At 42.1% G+C, this 23,023-nt stretch overlaps 1 protein-coding gene across 3 annotated transcripts in view; it reads left to right on the top strand.

The window, feature by feature from the left end:
* The window catches only part of LOC135208831 (lysophospholipid acyltransferase 6-like), a 53,614-nt gene that overhangs the window by 28,214 nt on the left and 2,377 nt on the right, over positions 1-23,023 (top strand). Inside the window, exons 2-8 of one of the 3 annotated variants that reach the window (XM_064241395.1) lie at positions 175-226; positions 19,044-19,189; positions 19,538-19,707; positions 20,059-20,173; positions 20,575-20,722; positions 21,717-21,897; positions 22,805-23,007. In XM_064241395.1, coding sequence (XP_064097465.1) covers positions 212-226; positions 19,044-19,189; positions 19,538-19,707; positions 20,059-20,173; positions 20,575-20,722; positions 21,717-21,897; positions 22,805-23,007 — 978 coding nt within the window. In that variant the 5' untranslated portion in view covers positions 175-211. Of the gene's footprint in view, positions 1-174; positions 261-19,043; positions 19,190-19,537; positions 19,708-20,058; positions 20,174-20,574; positions 20,723-21,716; positions 21,898-22,804; positions 23,008-23,023 lie in introns of those variants that run through there. The other 2 variants (XM_064241394.1, XM_064241393.1) reach the window with 2 other exon arrangements.

Here is a 23,023-nt window from a genome sequence, read left to right on the forward strand (position 1 = left end):
CTTTTGCATGCAGTGGAAAACTTTAGAAACAGCTTTTTGTAGAAATCTAGAATTTTGCGTAAAACTCCATATCTTAAAAGCTTTCATGTGCAATTTTGTCTTGAGTTCATGTAGTGTGGTTGCAGAGATTGTGGTTCCTCTCAATACTGACCTTCTGCCTTCTGTCCTCTCTAGGCCTTGCAGGACCTAGTTTGCTTCTGTGAGCCTTCTAATGCCTTCTAAACTTGTAAGTTTATATGGAGAATGTTCTCTACTGCATGGTAAGTGGGAGTAGTTCTTTAGGAACCTTTTAATACCATATGTTTTCCTCAAGCTTTAGAATTTTAATCGAAGATACTAACAGATTTTGCTAATTACTTTCTCTTGCATAATTTGGGATTTAACTGCATTCTCTTTTAGAAAGAATTTGTTTTATGAACTCTTCATAAATTTCTAGACTTAATAGTATGTTATGTATGCCTTTGAATTTTATATTTTTATTGCTTCTATCTTGCCTTCTTTCTTATGTGAGCTTTTGCCCTCCTTCTTGGTTAGAGTAGGTAGTGTACGTATATCTTATCTCATACCATTCTGTTAGTTTCTGAAAAGATTTTTTATTTCTGCTATTGGGTCCATGAAAGTTGATAATTTCAACCAAGTGAGCTTACAGACTATTGTTCTTGGAGCTTTTGATGTAGTGGAACCTTCTTTTAGTAGTACTACTGTATTTGATACATAATGATTTACTTTTCATCATGATTCTTTTGATACTCAAGGTATAGTTTTTGTGGATAAATATAAATATTGTACATATATTTTGCAGTAAAGTTATGCTTTATCTTGAGTGTATAAAATTGTGTGCCCTTATTGATTCGGCTGTAGCACTCATAGGAAGTACTTCTTTGAAAACGATTCATTCTTGTTTTGTATTTTTATAGTACTACTGTATTATATAAACTGGAACAGGTAATTAACTAAGAATTAGCCCTTTAGCTCTTGAGTTAGTTTGAAATTTTATCCAAACAGTCGATTGAGTAATGTACATTGCATTACAAGCTGTGCATCCCTTGCGTTTTATATAATTTCATGTAAAGAATATATTACTAGTGTTATTTGTACAGGCTGGGTGTTATGGGTCACCATGAAAGAGAAGTCAGCCATGCTTATTCTAATGGATCTTTTCTCATTACCAATTGTTTTGGGCAGTAATGTACAGTATGTACTATATCCAGCTTGATTTATGTGGAGGAAATACCATTCTTCAAAGTGATTTTAATGCTGTAACCCAAAGTACATTTCAGGAACTTGTAATTCACTTTGAATAACTTCCAATTCACCTTAGACATTCAAACAAAACCTTAATATGCTAAAAAAAATGCTTTTGAGAATAAAAATGAAATATTTAGGGAAAATAGGGTTTTGTCCAAGTGAATGACCCTCTAGCAGGATATCGCATAGCCAGAGGTACAATTGTATGTCTAATTCTTAGATTACCAAACTGTACACAAATGTGCAAAACAAATAATTTTTAAAAAATAATTAGTGTTACTATCCAAAGTCTCTTCAGTTCTAGGGAAATTTATAAAATTATGTCTCCTCATTCTTCCAGTTTGAGTGTATGTAACGAGACTTTAGTTAACCTTCCCAGGCTTTGAAACCCCGCCACACATACTTGCACTACACTTGTTCACATCACAATGTTTCATGTTATCATTCACTTAAAATTCACAGCACATTCAATGTTAAGTTGCTACATATGCTAAAGCCCAACATAGTAACAAAATAAATTGGGGGTACGCTATGACAGGTATCCTTGCTCCGATCACTGAAAGCCAAATGACTCTTGATCATAAAAGTGATGCCTGCCCAAAAGTCATGTATACAGTGTTTGTTCAACTATTCTTTATCATAATTTCAAAAGTGTATTTAAGTAGATTGTTATAGCAGGTTATATATATACGTATATATATTTTTTTCTATAATATGTAAGTTTTATTTTAAAGTATTCTGAAGCAGCGATGTTAAAGCTCAAAATTGCATGCCCAACAATTTTACACGCAGGGTCAGCAGTATATGTTTAAGGTTGACAGTAGGTAGTTGCATGGTTGGGACTGTCTTTAGATGGAGGAAAAAATATATATGTTCTCTAGTAATGTTTATTCATAACAACCCCATCAATCATAGAAATGCCTCCAGTGCAGTCCAAAGTGACCCTGAAATTCTGTCTTTTGTTCAGAAAAGTAAAGAATTTGTGTTATACTAGTGCCACGTGGACCCTTAGGTGTGCATCTGCCAAAAATATCATTTTGTTCATGAAACTTTCCTGTCAGATATATATATAGCTGTATTTTCCGAAGTCCGACAGAATTTTAAAAACTTACGACACACGTAGTGGGAGTCAGGTGGTTAGTACCCATTCCCGCCACTGGGAGGCGGGTATCAGGAACCATTCCCATTTTATATTCATATTTTGTTCATGAAACTTACCTGTCAGATATATATATAGCTGTATTCTCTGAAGTCCGACAGAATTTCTAAAACTTACGACACACGTAGTGGGAGTTAGGGTGGTTAGTACCCATTCCCGCCGCTGGGAGGCGGGTAACAGGAACCATTCCCATTTTCTATCAGATTTCTTCTGTCGCCGGTGTCGTAAACATCTGTTTACACACCTCCGCCTCAGGATTTTGGAAAACTTTTCATTGCTTGAGTATCCTCTTGACTTTTTGGTTTTTTGATTGGATCGATAGCTTGGCATACGTGATTTGGACTGTTTTTTGAATTTGGCTTAGATTTTTTCCCTTAAATATGTCTGGATGTAGTTCGGCTAGCGCCAGGTTGTGTTCGAAAGTGGAATGCAAGGTTAGGCTTCCTAAAGCCTTGGTTGATCCTCACACATTGTGTAAAGGGTGTAGGGGGCAAGAGTGTAAATATGATTTGCGCTGTAATGAGTGTGAAAGCTTGGATGATTTACAATGGAAGACGTATGAATCCTACGTAAAGAAGTTAGAACGTGATAGGATTAGGAGGTCTTCCTCCAGGAGTAAGTCGGGTAGCAGACAGGGTATTAATGTATCCCCTTCTAACCCTCCTTTAGATTTTGTATCTCCTAACCCCGTAGTGTTGCCTTCGGGCCCTCAAGTGGTGTCTGCGGAGGGTAATGCCCTTTCGCTTATTCTGGATTCATTGAAGACGCTTGAATCTAAAGTGCTTGCCCTTGAAAACAGGCAAAATAAGTGTAGTGATAGTGCCCCTAGTGAAGTGGAGGGGGCGTCAGATCGGCCCTATAGCGCCTCTAGGCTGGGACCTCTGCCGGACTCCCAGGACTCAGGGAGAGGGCATGTCGAAGGCCGAAGGAGGGTTACGGGGAACCCCCACCGATCTGGCGTCCCTTCAGCAGTTTCTGTGGACGCTTCCCAGGCTGCTAAGGAGCGTGCTCGAGCACGTATCCTGAAGGATTGTTTCTCGTCTTCCGACGCGTCCTCCCCGCGCAAGGGGTGGGAATCTCGTTCGGATTCGCGACCTTTGAAGAGGACTCTTCAAGAGCTTGACGCTTCACGTCATGCTTTGTCTGAGTGGCATTCTTCTCCGGAAAGCGTAGCTTTTCCGCCCCAGAAGAAGTCTAGGACGTCATCCGACGATGACGCCCGCGAGCGCCCCAGTCGCTCTAAGCCAAGCTGTTTCCTAGTGAAATTTATGAAGGCTCCCCTCGCCCCTCTCCTTCTCTCAAGCGCAGCTCGTCTCCGCGTAAGGAAACATCTCAGACGGAGATCATCATTGCGATGCAGCGGCAACTAGACGCTTTACTGAAGCAGAAGGAGACGGTACCTCGTCGAAGGAAAGACGATAGACTGCCTATCAAGAGAACTAAGCAGTCTTCTCCAACGGCTCCTTTTTCGTCCCCGTCTTCTGATTTTTCGCCCTCTAGACGTCGTGTTGTTCACCAGGGTTCGTCTAGAGGTGACGATTTTGTAGCTGTCGGACGGACTTCTATGCGTTCGGCCCCTCTTCGACATGACAGTGTTGACGCTAGTCGGGCAGTTGATCAAGTTTCTTCGCGGGACGTTCGTAAGGACGCTTCGCGGGACGTTAGAAGAGTCTCCTTGATGGACGCTCGGTCGGACGCTGATTTGGACGCTCGAGAGAACGCTACGTTGGACGCTCAGATGGACGCTCGTAGACGTTCTGGTAAGACCTCTGTGGACGCGAATGTGGAAGTTCGCTGTCACTCGGATGTTGTTCCCGAGACTTTGGCACGTTCGCCTCTAAAGGTGATTCCTGATCCTGTGACTGTTAAGGATCCGTTACCCTCGTCTTCTCTTCATCGTTCGGATAGGAGACTTGGAGCTAAAGGACTTCTGCCTCTTCCTTCGGACTTGCACTCGGGTAGGGAAGAAGGAGAACTTAGCGGTTCTTCGGAGGATTTTGATGAAGAACAACCTGCTACGTCTGCTTCGTCAGATTATCAAGTTTTGGCACGACTACTTCGTGATTCGTTTGGCGATACTTTTCAGCCTGCTGCTCCTCCTTCTCCTCCTCTCAGTTTTCGTCGTCGAAGACAAGCAAGTCTCCAGGTTTCGTGAAGATGAAGACGTCGTTATCTACTAGAAGAGCTTTCCGGAAGGTTAACGCCTGGATGGAGTCTAGGAAAGCAAAAGGAAGGACTACTTTCGCCCTGCCTCCGTTCCTAGGACTTAGGCGGTTTAAGGCAGGATGTGGTATGAGACAGGCGAGGAATTAGGATTGAAGGTTCCTACGTCTGCTCAAGGTGATTTCGCCAGCGTGGTTGATGCCTCAAGGAGGGCCCTTTTAGCCTCAGCTAAAGTATCTTGGACGACTTCCGAACTGGACCATCTTTTGAAGGGACTGTTTAGGTCCTTAGAGGTATTCAACTTCTTAGACTGGTGTCTTGGAGCCTTAGACAACCAATCTCGTAAGCCAGACTCGATCAGCTTGGGGGAGCTGTCCAGTGTATTGTCATGCATGGACAAGGCCGTCAGGGATGGCTCAGAGGAGTTAGGCCTCTCATTTTTCAGCAGGGGTTCTTAAGAAAAGGTCGCTTTATTGCAACTTCGCGGCTAAGTCTGTCTCTCCCGCACAGAGGACAGAACTTTTGTATGCTCCCTTCTCGAGTCATCTCTTCCCCCAAGCTATGGTGAAGGATCTGGCAGTTAGTCTGCAAGAGAAAGCCACACAAGACCTGTTGGCTCAGTCTTCGAGACGTCCGGCTGGCCCTTCAACGTCGTCAGGAACCCAACCGTTTAGAAAGCAGAAGCCCTTTCGTGGAGGGACTTCCGCTAGATCGTCTCCTCGAGGAAGAAGCCTTCCTAGAGGTAGAGCCCCTTCCAAGTCTAGGGGCAAGAAGTGAGAGATCGTGCCTTCAGTCACCGGTAGGAGCCAGGCTGCAGTTGTTTGCAGAAGCCTGGAGAGTAAGAGAGGCAGACACCTGGTCTCTCGACGTCATAGAGAAGGGGTACAAGATCCCTTTCATAAAGCCGCCCCCATTGACTTCCACTCCCAGGGACTTGTCCCCATCGTATCCTCGAACAAAGCGAAAGATTCTTTTCGACCTGCTCGAGCAGATGCTCGAGAAACGAGCAGTGGAACAGGTTTTAGACCTGGCAACGCCAGGATTTTACAACAGATTGTTTCTTGTACCGAAACAATCGGGAGGGTGGCGGCCCGTCTTGGATGTAAGTCGTCTAAACCTCTTTATAAGAGAAGCAGAGGTTCAAGATGGAGACACCTCAGTCAGTTCTGGGGGCCTTAAGACCCGGAGATTGGATGGTATCACTCGACCTCCAGGACGCCTACTTTCACATCCCGATACATCCCCAATCGATGAAGTACCTTCGGTTCGTATTGAAAGGGAAGGTCTTTCAATTCAGGGCTCTTTGTTTCGGACTGAGTACGGCCCCTTTTATCTTCACCATCTTAATGAAGAACGTGGCGAGGTGGCTCCATCTTTCCAACATCAGAATCTCGCTCTATCTGGACGACTGGCTCATACGAGCCTCCTTGCAGACCCGGTGCCTGAAGGACTTGCAAACGACTCTGTCTTTAGCTGCGTCCCTGGGACTTCTGGTGAACTTCGAAAAAGTCACATCTGACCCCAACACAGTCCATCGTGTATCTGGGGATTCAGATGGATTCAGTGGCTTTTCGGGCTTTTCCGTCCCAGGAACGTCAGCAACAAGGCATAGAAAAAGTGTCGGCCTTTCTAGGGAAGGATTCATGCTCGGTGAGGGAATGGATGAGTCTGCTGGGGACCATTTCCTCGCTGGAGAAGTTTGTTTCCCTGGGGAGGCTACACCTCCGACCTCTTCAGTTCTTTCTGTCGGACAGCTGGACAGAAAAGGACAACTTCGACATGAAGTTAAGCATCTCGGAAGAGGTGAAGAACCATCTAAGATGGTGGCTCGATCCGTGGAAGCTGTCAGAGGGCATATCCCTCAAGCTTCAGAACCCCGACCTAGTGTTGTTCTCCGACGCGTCATCCACGGGGTGGGGAGCAACTCTAGGGGGGGAGGAAGTGTCAGGTACCTGGAGAGGGGAACAGGTAACCTGGCATATCAACTTCAAAGAGCTGGCAGCGGTTCAATTAGCGCTCCAGTTCTTCCAGAACAAAGTCTCCCGTCGTGTAGTTCAAGTCAACTCGGACAACACCACAGCCCTGGCATACTTGAAGAAACAAGGAGGAACACACTCTCGCTCCCTGTTTTCTCTAGCGAAAGAGATCCTACTTTGGGCAAAGGAGAGAGAAGTCACAATATTGACAAGATTCATTGCCGGAGTCCGAGAACGTCCGGGCAGATCTCCTCAGTCGACAAGGACAGTTATTGCCGACAGAGTGGACTCTCAATCAAGAAGTATGCCAGGAACTGTGGGGTCTTTGGGGATGCCCCTTAGTGGACATCTTTGCAACATCAAGGACGGCGAGACTTCCTCTGTTATTGCTCCCCGGTTTCTCGATCCGGGAGCAGTAGCAGTAGACGCCCTTCTATGGGATTGGACGGGCCTGGATCTCTACGCTTTTCCCCCCCCCCTTCTTCAGATCCTGGGGGGGAGATGATGAGAAAATTTGCAGCATCGGAGGGGACGAGGTTGACTTTAATCGCCCCCTTTTGGCCCGCAGCGATCTGGTTCACAGAGGTGATGTTCTACCTAGTGGATTATCCGAGATCTCTTCCGTTAAGGAGAGATCTACTCAAACAGCCCCACTTCGAGAGGTACCACAAAAACCTCTCCGCTCTGAGTCTGACTGCGTTCAGACTATCCAAAAGTTGGCCAGAGCGAGAGGTTTTTCGAAATCAGTGGCTAAAGCTATCGCCACCGCAAGGAGACCATCATCAATCACGGTTTACCAATCGAAGTGGGCAGCCTTTAGAAGTTGGTGTAAGAGAAAAGGAGTTTCCTCTACCACTACCTCTGTGAGCCAGATCGCTGACTTCTTGCTTTATCTGAAACAAGATCTGAAGTTGGCAGTGTCAACTATTAAAGGCTACAGAAGCGTCCTATCTGTAGTTTTTGCGGCCATAGAGGTCTTGACCTCGCTAACAACAAGGATCTCCATGATCTATTGAGATCTTTCGAGACGACCAAGGTACCACTACCGAAGCTACCTTCGTGGAACTGGATGTGGTCCTCAAATTTAATGTCAAATCGATTTGAACCTCTTTCCTCTTCGTCTCTACGAGATTTGACGAAGAAGACTGTATTCCTAACTGCTCTGGCGACGGCGAAGAGAGTTAGCGAAATACAGGCTATCAGCAAACACGTCGGTTTCAAAGGGCATAATGCAGTCTGCTCTTTGAGTATGTCGTTTCTGGCCAAAAACGAAAACCCTTCCAATCCATGGCCTAGAACATTCGAGATCAAGGGTATGGCAGAGATCATTGGTCAAGAGCCAGAAAGAGTCCTGTGTCCTGTTAGGGCTCTTAGAGAGTATATTCGTAGAACGAAGGATTGCCGAGGTTCTGCGGAGAACTTATGGTGTTCGGTCAAGAGACCAAACATGCCCATGTCCAAGAATGCACTGGCATTCTTTTTAAGGAAAACCATTAAAGAGGCGCACGCTTCTTGCAAAGACAGCGACTTGAAGATACTAAAAGTTAATGCGCACAAAGTAAGGGCTATTTCGACCTCAATAGCCTTTCAGAAAAACATGGCTCTTAAAGACATTTTAAGTGCTACTTTTTGGAGGAGTAACTCAGTGTTCGCCTCGCACTACCTTCGGGAGGTAGAAGAACGACCTATGAAAGCTGTTACTCTCTCGGACCATACGTCGCCGCAGACACTATTTTGGGGCAGGAGGTAGCACTCATCCTTTCCCATAGAAAAGGGTAGGTGAGTTTTTAATATTTGTATGTTTATGGTTGTAGGGTCGGCTGCCGAGTACAGTCGTCCCTTCCTTTAGCCTTTGGTATATGGGAATTTGTTGTTAGGCTAACTTAGGTGGTGGTTTTTGCCTCGTTGCCCTCAGAAGTATGGTCATGGTCTAGTCACATTGTGGTCCCGTCCCTGTTGACAGATCATCTAGAGCGCACCAACTACACAGGGTCACTACCTTGGTTGGTAAACTCTAGTGAAGCAGAAGCAGGCTTGGGTGACAGTAATCACGAAGTCAGCTATGCTAACAGGTAAGGAACCAAGATGTCAATCAATATACATTTCTATGTTTTTTCTAAAATCCTTTTTCTGTCTCTCCCACCGCCAAAGGTGGGATTCAGCTATATATATATCTGACAGGTAAGTTTCATGAACAAAATGATATTGTTAAGATACAATAAAGTTTGTTCATACTTACCTGGCAGATATATATATTTTTAGTACCCACCCACCTCCCCTCAGGAGACAGTGGAGATAGAAATCTGATAGAAAATGGGAATGGTTCCTGTTACCCGCCTCCCAGCGGCGGGAATGGGTACTAACCACCCTAACTCCCACTACGTGTGTCGTAAGTTTTAGAAATTCTGTCGGACTTCAGAGAATACAGCTATATATATATCTGCCAGGTAAGTATGAACAAACTTTATTGTATCTTAACAATATCATTTTTTCTGTCGCCGGTGTTGTAAACATCTGTTTGCAGCACCTCCGTCTGGATTTTGGAAACTTTAGCTACTTGAGTATCCCTTTTTGGTTTTTTGGTTATCTGACTTTGGATCGGTGGCTAGGCACGTTATTTCTGGATTGAATTGATTTTGGCATAGATTTCTCTTTGGTTTAAGATGTCTGGGACTAGTTCCGCTAGCGCCAGGTTTTGCTCTAAGAGTGATTGTAGAGGTAGGCTACTGAAAGCTTCAGTAGACCCACATACTGTGTGTAAAAGTTGCAGGGAGCATGAATGTGTGTATGAGGACCGCTGCAAGGAGTGTGAATGTCTTACAGATTCTGAGTGGAAGGCGTAAGACACCTATCTTAAAAAGCTTTAACGTGATAGGTTAAGGAGGTCTTCCTCCAGGAGTGTGTCAGGTAGACAAGAAGTTAATGTTTCTCCTGTTAACCCTCCTTCTGTAGTTAATGCTCCTAACCCTGTAGTGTTGCCTTCGGGCCCTGAAACAGTGTCTGTAGAAGGTAATAACCTGTCTTTGATTTTGGAATCGATTCGCAACTTAGAATCGAAAGTGCTTGCTCTAGAGAGCAAAAGTGAAGTACCTAAGTGCAGTGATAGTGCCCCTTGTGTAGTGGAGGGTGCGTCAGATCGGCCTCATTTCGCCTCTAGGCTGGGACCTCTGCTTGACTCCCAGGTTACAGGGAGAGAGCATGTCGAAAGCCGAAGGAGGGTTACGAGGAACCCCCACCGATCTGACGTGCCTTCGGCAGTATCTGATGACGCTACCCAGACTGCCAAGGAGCGTGCGCGTGCACGTCTCCTCAAGGAGTGCTTTTCTTCATCGGAGGCTTCCTCCCTGCGTAAGGGGTGGAGCTCTCATTCAGTGTCATGCCCGCTGAAAAGGAGCGTTTGTGATCGGGACGCTTCACATCCAAGTTGTTCGCCAGAACATCGATCTTCGCCTGATAATGTCTTCGCAGCTTTTCCGCTGCAGAAGAGGTGTAGAGAGTCTTCGGATGTTGACTCTTTCGAGCGCCCCAGTCGCTCCAGAGTGCGTGAAGAGGCGGTTCCTGTGAGAAGGAAGAAGGTGTCCCCTCGCCACTCGCCTTCTCACAGGATCAGCCCCTCCCCAGAAAAGGAGGCTTCACCGACCCAGAGGATTCTTCGAACGTTGCAGCAGCAACTTGCGGATGTTCTTGCTTCAAGAGAGACGCTTCCTCGTCGTCGCAGGAAGGATGACAGACTACCAGTGAAGAAGACTAGACAGTCTCCCTCTCCTTCTCCTCGCTCGTCTCTCTTTCCATTTTCGTTTCCCTCTAGAGTTCGTACTGCTCCCCAGCGGCTCTCTAGAGGAGATGATGAGCTTGTTTCTCGCTCTTGGGAAGCGGCATTACCCGCTCTTACGGAACAGGTGCAGCGTGAACCTGACGTTCGGACGGACGTCAGGTGAGCGCCAGATGCACCCAGGAGTGCACCTGTGGACGCTAAGCGCACTCCAGTGGACGCCAAGCGCGCGCGCCAGCGGACGACAAACGTGCGCCAGTTGACGCCAAGCGCGTGCCAGCCGACGCCAGACGTGTGAGATTAGACGCCAAACGCGCGCCAGTGGACGCCAGACCCGCACCAGCGGAAGCTCAGGTGGATGTGGAAGCAGTACCTGTTTGCCGCCCTCTCTTTTTAGAGGATTCTCCAGCTCAAGAGTCAGCGGTTCATTCGAATTCACAGCGTTCCACTTTGGTATCATCTTTACTTCCTCCTACTTCTCCTGTATCGGAAGAGGAAGTTAGTGACGCTTCAGTCGAAGCTGACGAGGAGCAGCAGTTAGCTCCTGTCTCTACAGACTACAAAGTCCTGACTCGTCTTCTTCAATCTGAGTTTGGGGACACCTTTTATCCTGAAGCTCCGCTCACTCCTCCCTCTCAACTTTCTTCCTCCAAAGCTTCCAAGGTCTCGGGCTTTGTGAAGATGAAGAAGTCACTTTCCACGAAGAGAGCGCTACGCAAAGTCCATGATTGGATGGAGAGAAGGAAAGCTTCAGGTAAAACATTGTTCGCTCTTCCGCCTTCAAGACTCAGCGGGAAAGCGGGCATGTGGTACGAGACGGGAGAAAACGTCGGTATTAGACTTCCAGCTTCAGCTCAGGGGGACTTTGGGAGCATCGTAGATGCCTCCAGAAGGGCCCTCCTGTCCTCGTTGAAAGTCGCCTGGTCCCATAGCGAATTGGACTTTCACCTCAAAGGCCTCTTCAGGACGTTAGAGGTTTTCAACTTTCTTGATTGGTGTCTCGCATGGACAAGGCTGTCAGGGATGGTTCAGAGGAGTTGACGACTCATTTCTGCACGGGGCTTTTAAAGAAGAGATCCCTCTTCTGTAACTTCGCAGCAAAATCTGTCTCACCATCGCAAAAGGCAGATTTGCTTTATGCTCCGTTTTCGGACCATCTCTTCCCTCAGACTATGGTAAAGGACATCACTGCCAGCCTTCAAGAAAAAGCAACGTAAGATCTACTAGCACAGTCATCGAGGACGTCCTGCGGGCCTTCCTTCGTCTTCCAGGGGTCTCTAGTGTCTAAGAAAGTCAAAGCCCTGCCCTTTCTGGGGTGGATCGTTCCTCGAGAACCAGCCGCTTCGAGGAAGAAGCACTTCCAGAGGCAAAGCCCCCGCTCTTTCAAAGAGCAGAAAGTAATTTGGAAGTCCTTCAGTCACCGGTAGGAACCAGGCTTCAACTTTTCACGAAAGCCTGGGAAGAGAGAGGTGCTGACACTTGGTCGTTGGACATCGTAAGGAAGGGTTACTGAATCCCGTTTCCTAAAGGTCACCCGCTGTCTCGACACCAGGGATTTGTCTCCCTCTTATCGAGGGGAGAAGCAGAAAGTGCTTTACGATCTGCTAGATCAGATGATCATAAAGCAAGCAGTGGAACAGGTCTTCGACCTGGATTCTCCAGGTTTTTACAACTGACTGTTCCTGGTGCCGAAACAGTCAGTGGGGTGGCGACCCGTCCTAGATGTCAGCAATCTAAACCTCTTCGTCATCAAGCAGAGGTTCAAGATGGAGACGCCTCAGTCTGTGCTTGCAGCTTTAAGACCGGGGGATTAGATGGTGTCACTAGACCTCCAGGACGCATATTTTCACGTCCCCATCCATCCCCAGTCAATGAAATACCTGCGGTTTGTCCTGAAGGGGAAGGTATTCCAGTTCAGGGCACTCTGCTTCGGTCTAAGCACGGCACCGATGGTCTTCACCATCCTTATGAAGAACGTTGCGAGGTGGCTCCATCTTGCGAAGATCAGGATCTCTCTCTACCTGGACGACTGGCTTATTCGAGCCTCATCGAAAGACCGGTGTCTGGAGGACCTTCACACGACCTTGTCGTTAGCGAAGTCCCTGGGGCTTCTGGTAGGGCTTTTCCGTCCCAGGGGCGACAACTTCAGTGCCTAAGCAAAGTGTCAACCTTTCTGGGGAAGGAAACATGCTCGGTGAGGGAATGGATGAGTCTGCTGGGGACCATTTCCTCACTGGAGAAGTTTGTTTCCCTAGGAAGGTTGCACCTTAGACCACTTCAATTCTTCCTGTCGAACAACTGGAAGCGCGAACAAGATCTAGAAGCGATCTTGTTGCTTGTTGACAGAAGAGGTGGAGGAACACCTAAGAGGTGGTCAGATCCGCGGAAGCTTGCAGAAGGGCTTTCGCTCAAGCTTCGGAACCCCGACCTAGTGATGTTCTCCGACGCGTCTTCCACGGGGTGGGGAACAACACTAGGAAGTGTCAGGCACCTGGAGAGGGGAACAGGTGTCCTGGCACATAAATCTCAAGGAACTGGCAGCAATTCATCTTGTGCTCCAGTTCTTTCAAGAAGAAGTCTCCAACAAAGTGGTGCAGATCAACTCGGACAACACCACAGCCCTGGCATACCTCAGGAAACAGGGAGGAACCCACTCTCGTTCTCTGTTCGTCCTCGCGAAGGAAATCCTGTTGTGGGCGAAGTCACAAGATGTCACTATCCTGACAAGGTTTGTGTCAGGAGTGGAAAACGTTCGAGCAGACCTTCTCAGTCGGCAAGGGCAGCTTCTGCCGACGGAATGGACCCTACATCAGGACGTATGCCAGACGCTGTGGAAGTTGTGGGGATGTCCTCTTGTGGACATATTCGCAACTTCCAGAACAAGGAGACTTCCGCTGTACTGCTCACTGGTTCTGGACCCGGGAGCAGTAGCAGTAGACGCCCTTCTTTGGGATTGGTCGGGACTAGACCTCTACGCCTTTCCCCCGTTCAAGATCCTAGGGGAGGTAATGAGGAAATTCGCGGCATCAGAGGGAGCGAGGATGACCCTCATCGCCCCCTTCTGGTCGGCGACCGACTGGTTCACTGAGGTAATGTCCTTCCTGATAGACTTCCCGAGGACTCTGCCCCTAAGGAAAGATCTACTCAGACAGCCCCACTTCGAGAGGTACCACAAAAACCTCCCCGCTCTGAGTCTGACTGCGTTCAGACTATCCAGAAGTTGGCCAGAGCGAATGGTTTTTCAAGACCTGTGGCAAAGACGATCGCCACTGCAAGGAGACCTTCCTCGGTCGCAGTGTACCAATCTAAGTGGGCTGTCTTCAGAAGTTGGTGCAGGAAGAAGGGCATTTCCTCCACCTCCACCTCTGTGAGCCAGATAGCGGATTTCCTTCTTTACTTGAGAGAAGTGAAATTAGCGGTACCTACGATAAAGGGCTACAGGAGCGTGCTTTCCGTAGTCTTCAGACATAGAGGACTGGACTTGGCAAATAACAGCCAAAAGTACCATCATGGAACTTAGACTTGGTGCTTAAGTTCCTGTGGCCAAGTCAGTTCGAACCGCTCCACTCAGCTTCGCTTAGGAACCTGACGAGAAAGACCCTTTTCCTAACTGCTCTGGCGACGGCGAAGAGAGTTAGCAAGATCCAGGTTATAAGCAAACAGATTGGGTTTAAGGATCATAGTGCTGTTTGTTCTTTAAGCCCTACGGTCTTAGCAAAGAACAAAAACCTTTCCCAACCCTTGGCCGAAGACGTTCGAAATCAAGGGTTTGACGGAAATCGTGGGACATGAACCAGAGAGAGTCCTGTGCCCTGTCAGGGCTCTCAAATTCTATTTAGAAAGAACTAAAGACTGCAGAGGCCCTTCTGATAACTTGTGGCGCTCTGTGAAGAAACCAGATCTTCCTATGTCGAAGAACGCTCTGGCGTTCTTCTTGAGGAACACTATTAAGGAAGCCCATGCCACGTGCAGTGATAGTGACATGAAGCTTCTAAAAGTGAACGCCCACGAGGTGAGGGCTATCGCCACCTCGGTAGCCTTTCACAAAAATATGGCACTCAGTGACATTTTGAGTGCCACATATTGGCGAAGCAATTCGGTGTTCGCTTCACACTACCTGTGGGAGGTGAAAGCAACATACGAAAATTGCTACTCGCTAGGACCATACGTTGCTGCAGACACTGTTTTGGGGGCAGGAGGTAGTTTTTAATATTGTGTGTTTTTTGGTTGTGGGGTCGACCGCCTGGGGGCGGATCTCCCTTCCTTTAGTCTAGTCTAGTGGGATACCTTTGGTAAACTAGGCCAGGTGGTTGTTTTTTACTTCGTTGCCCTCATTGTATGGTCAATGGTCTAGTCACATCGTGGTCACGCCCCCGTTGACAGATCATCTGGAGTGCACCAGCTATATAGGTCTCTACCTCACTGGCAACTCTAGTAGCAGAAGCAGACTTAGGTGACAGTAATCACGAAGTTAGCTATGCTAACAGGTAAGGAACCAAGATATCAATTATCTGCATGTATATGTTTCCTAAAATCTTCTATTCTGTCTATTCCCACCACCAAAGGTGGGATTCAGCTATAGTATATATATCTGACAGGTAAGTTTCATGAACAAAATGATATTGTTATGATACAATAAAGTTTGTTCATACTTACCTGGCAGATATATATATTTTAAGTACCCACCCACCTCCCCTCAGGAGACAGTGGAAATAAAAAATATGAATAGAAAATGGGAATGGTTCCTGATACCCGCCTCCCAGCAGCGGGAATGGGTACTAACCACCTGACTCCCGCTACGTGTGTCGTAAGTTTTTAAAATTCTGTCGGACTTCGGAAAATACAGCTATATATATATCTGCCAGGTAAGTATGAACAAACTTTATTGTATCATAACAATATCATATTTCTTGATCCTGCTAAGAAGTGGTACCAGCTGTACAATTATCAAAAGCTAGTCATGAAATCTTTAGAATTTTTTATTTTCATATTCAATATCACTGTACCATTTCAGCTTTTGTGCTACTTTATTGTGTTAGTAAAAAAAAAAAAAAAAAAAGCACAAAAGAAAGTTCTAAAATATAAATACTACTGCACTACTTCTTATCAAATTTCCAGTTTGCCAGAAACTACATATGAAAATATATAGAAATGTTACATGTATTTTTTGCTCTAAACTGTTGTCTAGCAGATTTTCAAGATTCACATTTTACCCTGTTTTGTATATGTGCTTTATGTTTCCCAATATTTTTGCGACATAATCTTATTGCAAACATGACAAATTATTTAATTACTGAATAAGTGAAGGCAGGTTGTCGTTCTCATTTACTCCTCCAGTTTTATATTTTAGGCACCAAGTGAAGGTAAGCCACCTTTATTACTACTTTGCATAATTTGGTGTTTTCTCCATTTTGAATTTGTTATTTTGTGTATGAGTATCAGTTATGTATGGTTGAAAATTGATAATTCTGCTCCTGTTTTATTTCTGATCAACATTATTCAGTTAAGTAAGCACTGTGTAGGGTTATAGTGATTTTCAAGTATGTAATGATGTACTAAATTCTTAATATACACAAATTACTCTATGTTATCTCATTTTACTTAAAACCACATTTAGTGTAATGTTGGTCCCAAGCTTATCATTCACTTTGGTATATTTCTGATTTACCAAGAAAGTCAGTGGGCCCTGTTCATCTCAGTTTAACCATACCACTGAGCTGATTAACAGCTCTCTTAGGCCTGGCCCGAAGGATTTAGATTTTTTTTACGTGGCTATGAACCAATTGCTTACTTAGTAATGGGACTTACAGCTTATTATGGGATCCAAACCACATTATATCAAGAAATGAATTTTTAATGATTAGAAATAAGTTCCTCTGATTTCGCTCTGGCACCAGCCAGGAGCGAACTCAAACTACCAGATTGGTAGTCGAGTACGCAACCCACTCATCCATTGTGGAACTTAAGTGGTCCTGTAGGCTACTTCGTTATAAATAGCTGTTTATCTTCTGAAAAATAGTACTAATGATAATTAATTGCCTGTGATTATATCTTAGGCTTTAAACATTTCTAATGTTAACAAAACTGTTAATTCTAGGTGATATTTTCTTTTTTTTTATCTTGTAGTTTGATCTGCTGTCTTCAACCCATTGTTGTTTCCTAATGTGTTGTTAAGTTTAGTGGTATTGGTAAGTGCTAATCATATATTATTATTTCTTCTATATCATTTTGTTTGTTACAATATAGCACTGTTAATGCCAGCAATCTTTTCATTGGGATTACAGTATTTTGTGATATGCTGTACTTTCCTACTTTTCTAAGTCAGATAGTATATACTGTATGTATATGCATAATATTTTGGGCTATTACTGTTTTGTAAGTGGCGGGAAGTATGTGAAGATTTTCAGTTAATCTCACACATGTCCCCTCATGTCATCCTCTACTCTTGCTTGCATTGGCCATTGCAGATACTTCTTTCTCCCCATTAATCATGTGCATGATCTGCTGTGATGATGGCTGTGAATTTAGTGTGAAGGATGGTAACAGAACCAGCTAAGGTTTGCTTTTGCTGACTGGCTTGCTACCTGCCATGCCCATTTCACACTTGTTTTCCTTGCAGACTGAGGTATCTACCCGCCTGTCTCTGCTATGCCCACTCTACCTACTTTGCCCCTTGGCATTTAAGCTAGTGAAATTGGTGAAATACCAGTTTCCTTTTGGTTATGTGAGTCATAATCATATGAGACACTTACGATGCAGACATTTACATCTTGGCTCCTCCATCTCCAATTTGTCTGTCTCAGAAAAGTTCTTTAGTACATATGTGATGCATCAATAGGGCAGAAAATATAGGAGAACTTTGGATTAATGACTGCTAGTAAAAGACCTATTAATGTTTTATTACTGGTGTTGACAATGGTATCTCATGGTCACTCTTAAGAAAGCCATGTGCTTTAGTTGGATGGTGACATCAGTACCAAGAATATCACCAGGAAACTAGAGTGCCTGAGTAAGCAACTATGGTAGTTCCAATTTCATACAGGTTGAAAACCTCTGGCTCCATTAATGTTGCATTTTTTTTTCAGATGGATTCTGTTAAGTACTCATAATGAGAAGACTTACTAATTAAAAAAAAGTCACAGATTTTGAAGTTGCACAGCAAAATTCTACAGAATAGAATGTGTATGGAAAAGGAAAAATTTAGCAAAGGAAGAATACTATGCTTACAGTTAAGAGAGTACAGTAGTTACATAATTTTTGTAATAAGTGCTGTACAAGTATTATCAAGAAATTAAAAGTAGAAAATTAATTGGGATATTGTATTGTCACAACTGTATCTGTATGTGGCCATAGAGTTGACCCAGAGGCCATAGATAATTCAGTTGACAAAGTTACGGCAGTTGAAACAAAGTGATGTTGAGCATTCTGTGCCATCCCAGAAAACAACAGAACATGATAGAAAATTAAGGAAAGTGAAATAAAGTACTAAAATTAAAAGCAGGTGGTACATTTTTTCCATTTTTAGTTTTACCTCATAAAATTACAACTGTAACTTAATTAAGGAAAGTGAAATAAAGTACTAAAATTAAAAGCAGGTGGTACATTTTTTCCATTTTTTGTTTTACCTCATAAAATTACAATTGTAACTTTCCACCCATAATTTTTGGTAAGTGTTAAATGGAAATCAGTAGCCAAAAGTGACGTTCATGATTAATATTTATTGCTTCGTTATCAATAACTTATTTTTCTGTTGATGTATAAATGTTGGTAATTAGTTTTAAACTAGTACATTAGATAACATAAAATTGGTATCTTTGTAAATTTGTACTGTCTAACTCTTGAGTTCCCATTTGGTATGAGGCACAACTTGGAGAAATATTGTCTTGAAGGTCTTCAAGTGGTCTTGAAGAGAGGATTTTACAGGAGGTTCCAAGTGTGTGTGGTATAAAGAATGATATCTTTCTATTTTGTGAATAAGTAAGCAAAATACAGTTTCAACCAGAATTTTTAGTACATTTGGTAAAGTATGTTCAGAGCAAGAGAATGTTTATTATAAATGTATTGTATTTGCTGTACTGCGGTAAACTTTGTTATTGTCTGCATAACAGAGGTTTTAGAATCCCATGTTATTCCTGAAAGTATAATGTATTATACGCAACTTAGCTTTATGTAAGATTATACTGGTACATAGATTGATATGAAATCATTATTGTTTTACATTTGTAAGTTAAAAACAAAACAAACTATCAGTGGTGCCTAAATCAATAAAAAAGAATTCTAAGTTGCTTCGTGGTTATGTTATGGACAGTTGTATTAATTAATGGAGGGAAATGTTCTAACTAATTTTTCAAGCTTATGTTTCTATACGGCATAAGTTTTTCTGTACAGTAGTGCAAGAGTTTCATTTTATGCATAATTATTCAATAAAGATTCCAGGGTCAGTAGTACAGAAGTGGATTATAGTTTCCTTGACTTGCTAGTTGCAAGGCCTGGTGGATGTTAGCATAATAATCATGGTTTGATTGAATAATACCTTTATTTATCTCTTGGTATTGTTTTAAATTTTTTATTATGGTACGTACTTGTATTACTACACGTAATAGTCCTGCCTCTCTCCTCCTGTATAATACAGATAATTTATAGAAGTACAGTTCACTACTGTGATTGCATGTGGCAGTATTGAAATATTTTTTATTTTTTCTAATTGCTTTTGTATGATTTTCAGGTCAACTTTATATTGGGGCAGCTTATGGCACTATTTTTGGCTTACTTATTTCGTGTCCAGGCCCACCCCACTAAAGTCTCTGATACTACACGTCATTGGGGGTCTTTGGTTGCTGGTTTAGGAATATCTTACTTCTGTTTTGGAAAGTATGTATACTAATTTGTTTTTAATTTACATTAAAGATGCAATTATATTGTTGCTGGGTATTAAATGGTGAAACCTGTTGAGACCAAAAAGTCCAAAGTTAACGTTTTTCTGCTTTAAATATGTTAACTATTTTAAGGCATAAACATTTTGCATGGGTTATCAAATGTGTTTTTAGACAATATTACTGATAGCATTGACAAAGTGAAGTTGTTTCCAGTGTACAGAAGAAAGCCAGAGCTTTCTGAAATTGTAAATAAATTGATGTGCTTTCTATAATTTGTATAGTTGTGTTAAAGTTTGTCAAGAAGAAAGGCTTCATTTGAATTAATCACATTTTTTTCTTTCAGGCAAGTTGTCTTAGCTCTGGTTCTAGTGATTGGCTGCTATATTCTTATGATCACATTACCAATAACATTGATACACCATGTGACTTTGATATCATCAATAACATTTTTGAGTGTCATGCATATACAACGGCAATTGTATGAGGATGGTGTTTTTGTTATTGATGTTACTGGTAAGTAGACCTGTAAGACTTGTTTTCTTTTCTAATTACTGGGTTAATTCAAGCATTGTAGAATGTGGCACAGGATATACAATATTCAGAATCAGTAATGTGATTTGCTTTTCATATTCAAAGCTCTCCATGTACATATAGTACTACAGAAACCTTGTAATTGCTCTATAAATTGAAAAATGTATAATTTCTATTGACGGCGTCAACGAGGAGAAAATTCTCATGGTTTTTAATGCGAGTTATATTGTTACCCATGTTGTAAAACTTTGGAAGCAATTCAAGCTACAGTGAACCATAATTTTGAGATCTGGCAGTACTTTTTACTTGTTTATACTTTTCCCTTTGCTTTAGGTCCTATGATGATCATGGTCCAGAAAGCCACAGCGCTTGCTTACAGTCTTCATGATGGGTTGTCAGGACTGAAAGATGAAGAACTTACTCCATTGCAGAGGGAGTTGGTTCTAAGGTACACACTGAGGATTTTCTTGTAAATGTTAATGGCTTGAGATACAAGGATACTCAGTGTAGTATACTACTAGTTAGAAGTTACTTACTGGAAAAGCTATCATTGCTAGTAAGCAGTTAGAAATTGAGTAAACTGTAGTTCCAAGTACTGTTCTTTTGTGAGCAAGTAGTAATTTTTTGTGTATACATACATTTATGGCTTAGAATGTGAGTGTAAATTTAGACGAGCACAGCACAAGTTGTAAACAGCAAATGAGACAAATAACCCCTAGGATTTCAAAAGTTGTTTACGTATTATGATTCATATACTTGGTTGTGCTTTTGTAATTTCAGTAAGTAGGGTATTCAGGAACTTATATTAGTACTATAGATCAGGAATTTTCATATTTTATTTTATTACAGGAAAAAACCTTCCGCTTTACAGTACTTCAGTTACATGATCAACTTTCACTCAGTACTTGCAGGACCTTTTTTCATGTTTGCTGACTATCAAGACTTTATTGAGGGTACTCATTATGCTAAAAGGGCCCTTAACCATACTGTTCCCAAGGCAAGTTTCAGTGCAAAGTGGTTTATATAATAACCAAAAACTAACTAAATATACTTTCATGCTGCATGAATTCCCTGTGAAAGTCAAACTTTTTGAGGAACTTTCAGTTAATTGGTTCCTCTATTAATGCTGAAAATACTATAGATGAATTATAAAAATGTACAAATCACCACTAGAAGAGTCACAATTTTTTCTTGAAATTCACTAGTTTGAAAATGTCATTTGTAACTCCAATGATTTCTAGGTTTTTAAGGTTTATTTAGCATATTTGTAATGCTATGTTTGACTCATCTTAAGAAGAATTTTTTTTATGGTCAGACTCCCATTATGTATACATAAATTACTAATTCTAAAATAGGAATGATACAACAGATTGATAATAATCATATGATTGGAAAAATATTCCACAGTAGTGTACCTATATGTAGTATAATTGCTAAATAACAGATAGCTTTTGCCAGCTTGATCAATTGGCCTCTGATCAAGTTGGTGAAAGCTACCTGTATTTAGCAATACACTACATATATACTACTGTGGACTTTATTTTTTTCATACTTACGGTATGCATTGGATGACAATTTTGGTGGTACTAAATTCTCTGTGTAGTCTTTTTGGTACACTTCCATTGCTTTCTTATTTTAATATTCATCTCTTCACTCTGGTTCCTTCTTACTAAGCTGTCCATAGCAACTTGCCCCAGTTTTTAAGTTATGTATGTATTTAAGTAAGTCTCCAGGTGAACTCTTATAGTAGTCTAGAAGTGTGACTTTGGGGTCTTATTGAAATTATTTGTAATGATGATGATGTGCCCATTTGAATTTAAATTCATAATTAAATTATCAAGTATAATCACTCATAGCACAAATTAGTTTATTGCAATTCACTGTAACTGATGATTAAAAAGGAAATAAAAGCTGAATTATTAGGAATAAAACCTGAATATTAATTGAAGTCACTCAGAACAAAAAGTAGATTAAACAAAATTTTATTTCAGGATTCCCTTGATAGCAACAGAAATGAAAATCCCGAAGATGCAAAGGTAACAAAACGAATATTGAAACCAGAGGAGGAACCTGATCCTACAAATGTATCTCTTTCCAAGGCTGGATTCTCATTTGTGTGTGCCTTTGTGACAGTTGCTATATTGCCAAAGTTTCCTATATCTCATTTAACAGGTAAAGTAGTAAAAGGTTGTATTACAGAAATTGTAAAAACTGCTTCTGAAAATGCATATGGTCTTTAGGTTGGGTTTTGTTTTAGAAATCATATTTCACAAGTAATTATAAAACTATTATAAGGGGATTAATTATCCTTAAGTGTTAGTTGATAACTGTCCTTATTGTATTAATTTCTTGAAGTACTGTAACTTGAACATAATATTTTTCTTTGTCCCAGAAAGGTTTTGTTTTTGCTAGTTAATAATTTGGTTCACTGTAAATGAACAACACAGGATGGAAAAGAGCACATTTTGATATGAAGTGCAGGCTTTTTATACGGTAGACAAACTGAGGAAAAGAAGAGTAAGGCATGATGGGTTTTTTACCTTGGAAATAAAGAAGCCACTTTTCAAGGTTCATCATAAAAGTATCAGTTGCATTCATTTCAGCATTGGTGGGTTTTTCTTTTAAGAAATATTTTTTTATTTTTCCATACTTGAGCATAAACAAAACCTGATCATTGAAGTCCCTTAAGTTATATTACCTGGATACTACTTGTTAATTTTTCATAGTTTATAAATACTGAGAATTTAATCTCCATGCCCTCCCTTCCAGAAAGCATTTTGCAATTCCTTAATTTGGAAACATGGTTTTAATGCCTGTTTATTAATTTATTGTTTGTAAGTTTAATTTATTATGATCTGTGTAACATAAAGGGCATTCTTTTCTTTGGAAGCCTGTTTAGCAGGTTATGGCCTATTTTGCATCTTTCATATGAAATAATTGAAAGTAAATGTTATTATTAGTGAATGTTTCAATACTACTGATGATGATGATCATTTACAAAGGTTACACTTTTACAATAAAATAATTAAATTTTTGATACATTCTTACTGAATAAGATGTGTATTAATATCTCTTACAGAACCCTACTTTTTCAAGTCTTCCTTTTTGTACAAGACAATGTACATTGTAGCAGTCACTTCACTTACTCGTCATGTGTATTACACGGGTTGGATCCTTGCAGATAGCATCTGTAACATGTCAGGAATGGGATTCAATGGTTATGACAATCATGGTGCTGCAAAGTGGGATCTTGTTTCCAATGTTAATGTCCTGGGTATTGAGGTAAGTCTAGTTAAGT

The sequence above is a fragment of the Macrobrachium nipponense genome, chromosome 35 (assembly GCF_015104395.2).
Source record: "Macrobrachium nipponense isolate FS-2020 chromosome 35, ASM1510439v2, whole genome shotgun sequence".
NCBI lineage: Eukaryota > Metazoa > Arthropoda > Malacostraca > Decapoda > Palaemonidae > Macrobrachium > Macrobrachium nipponense.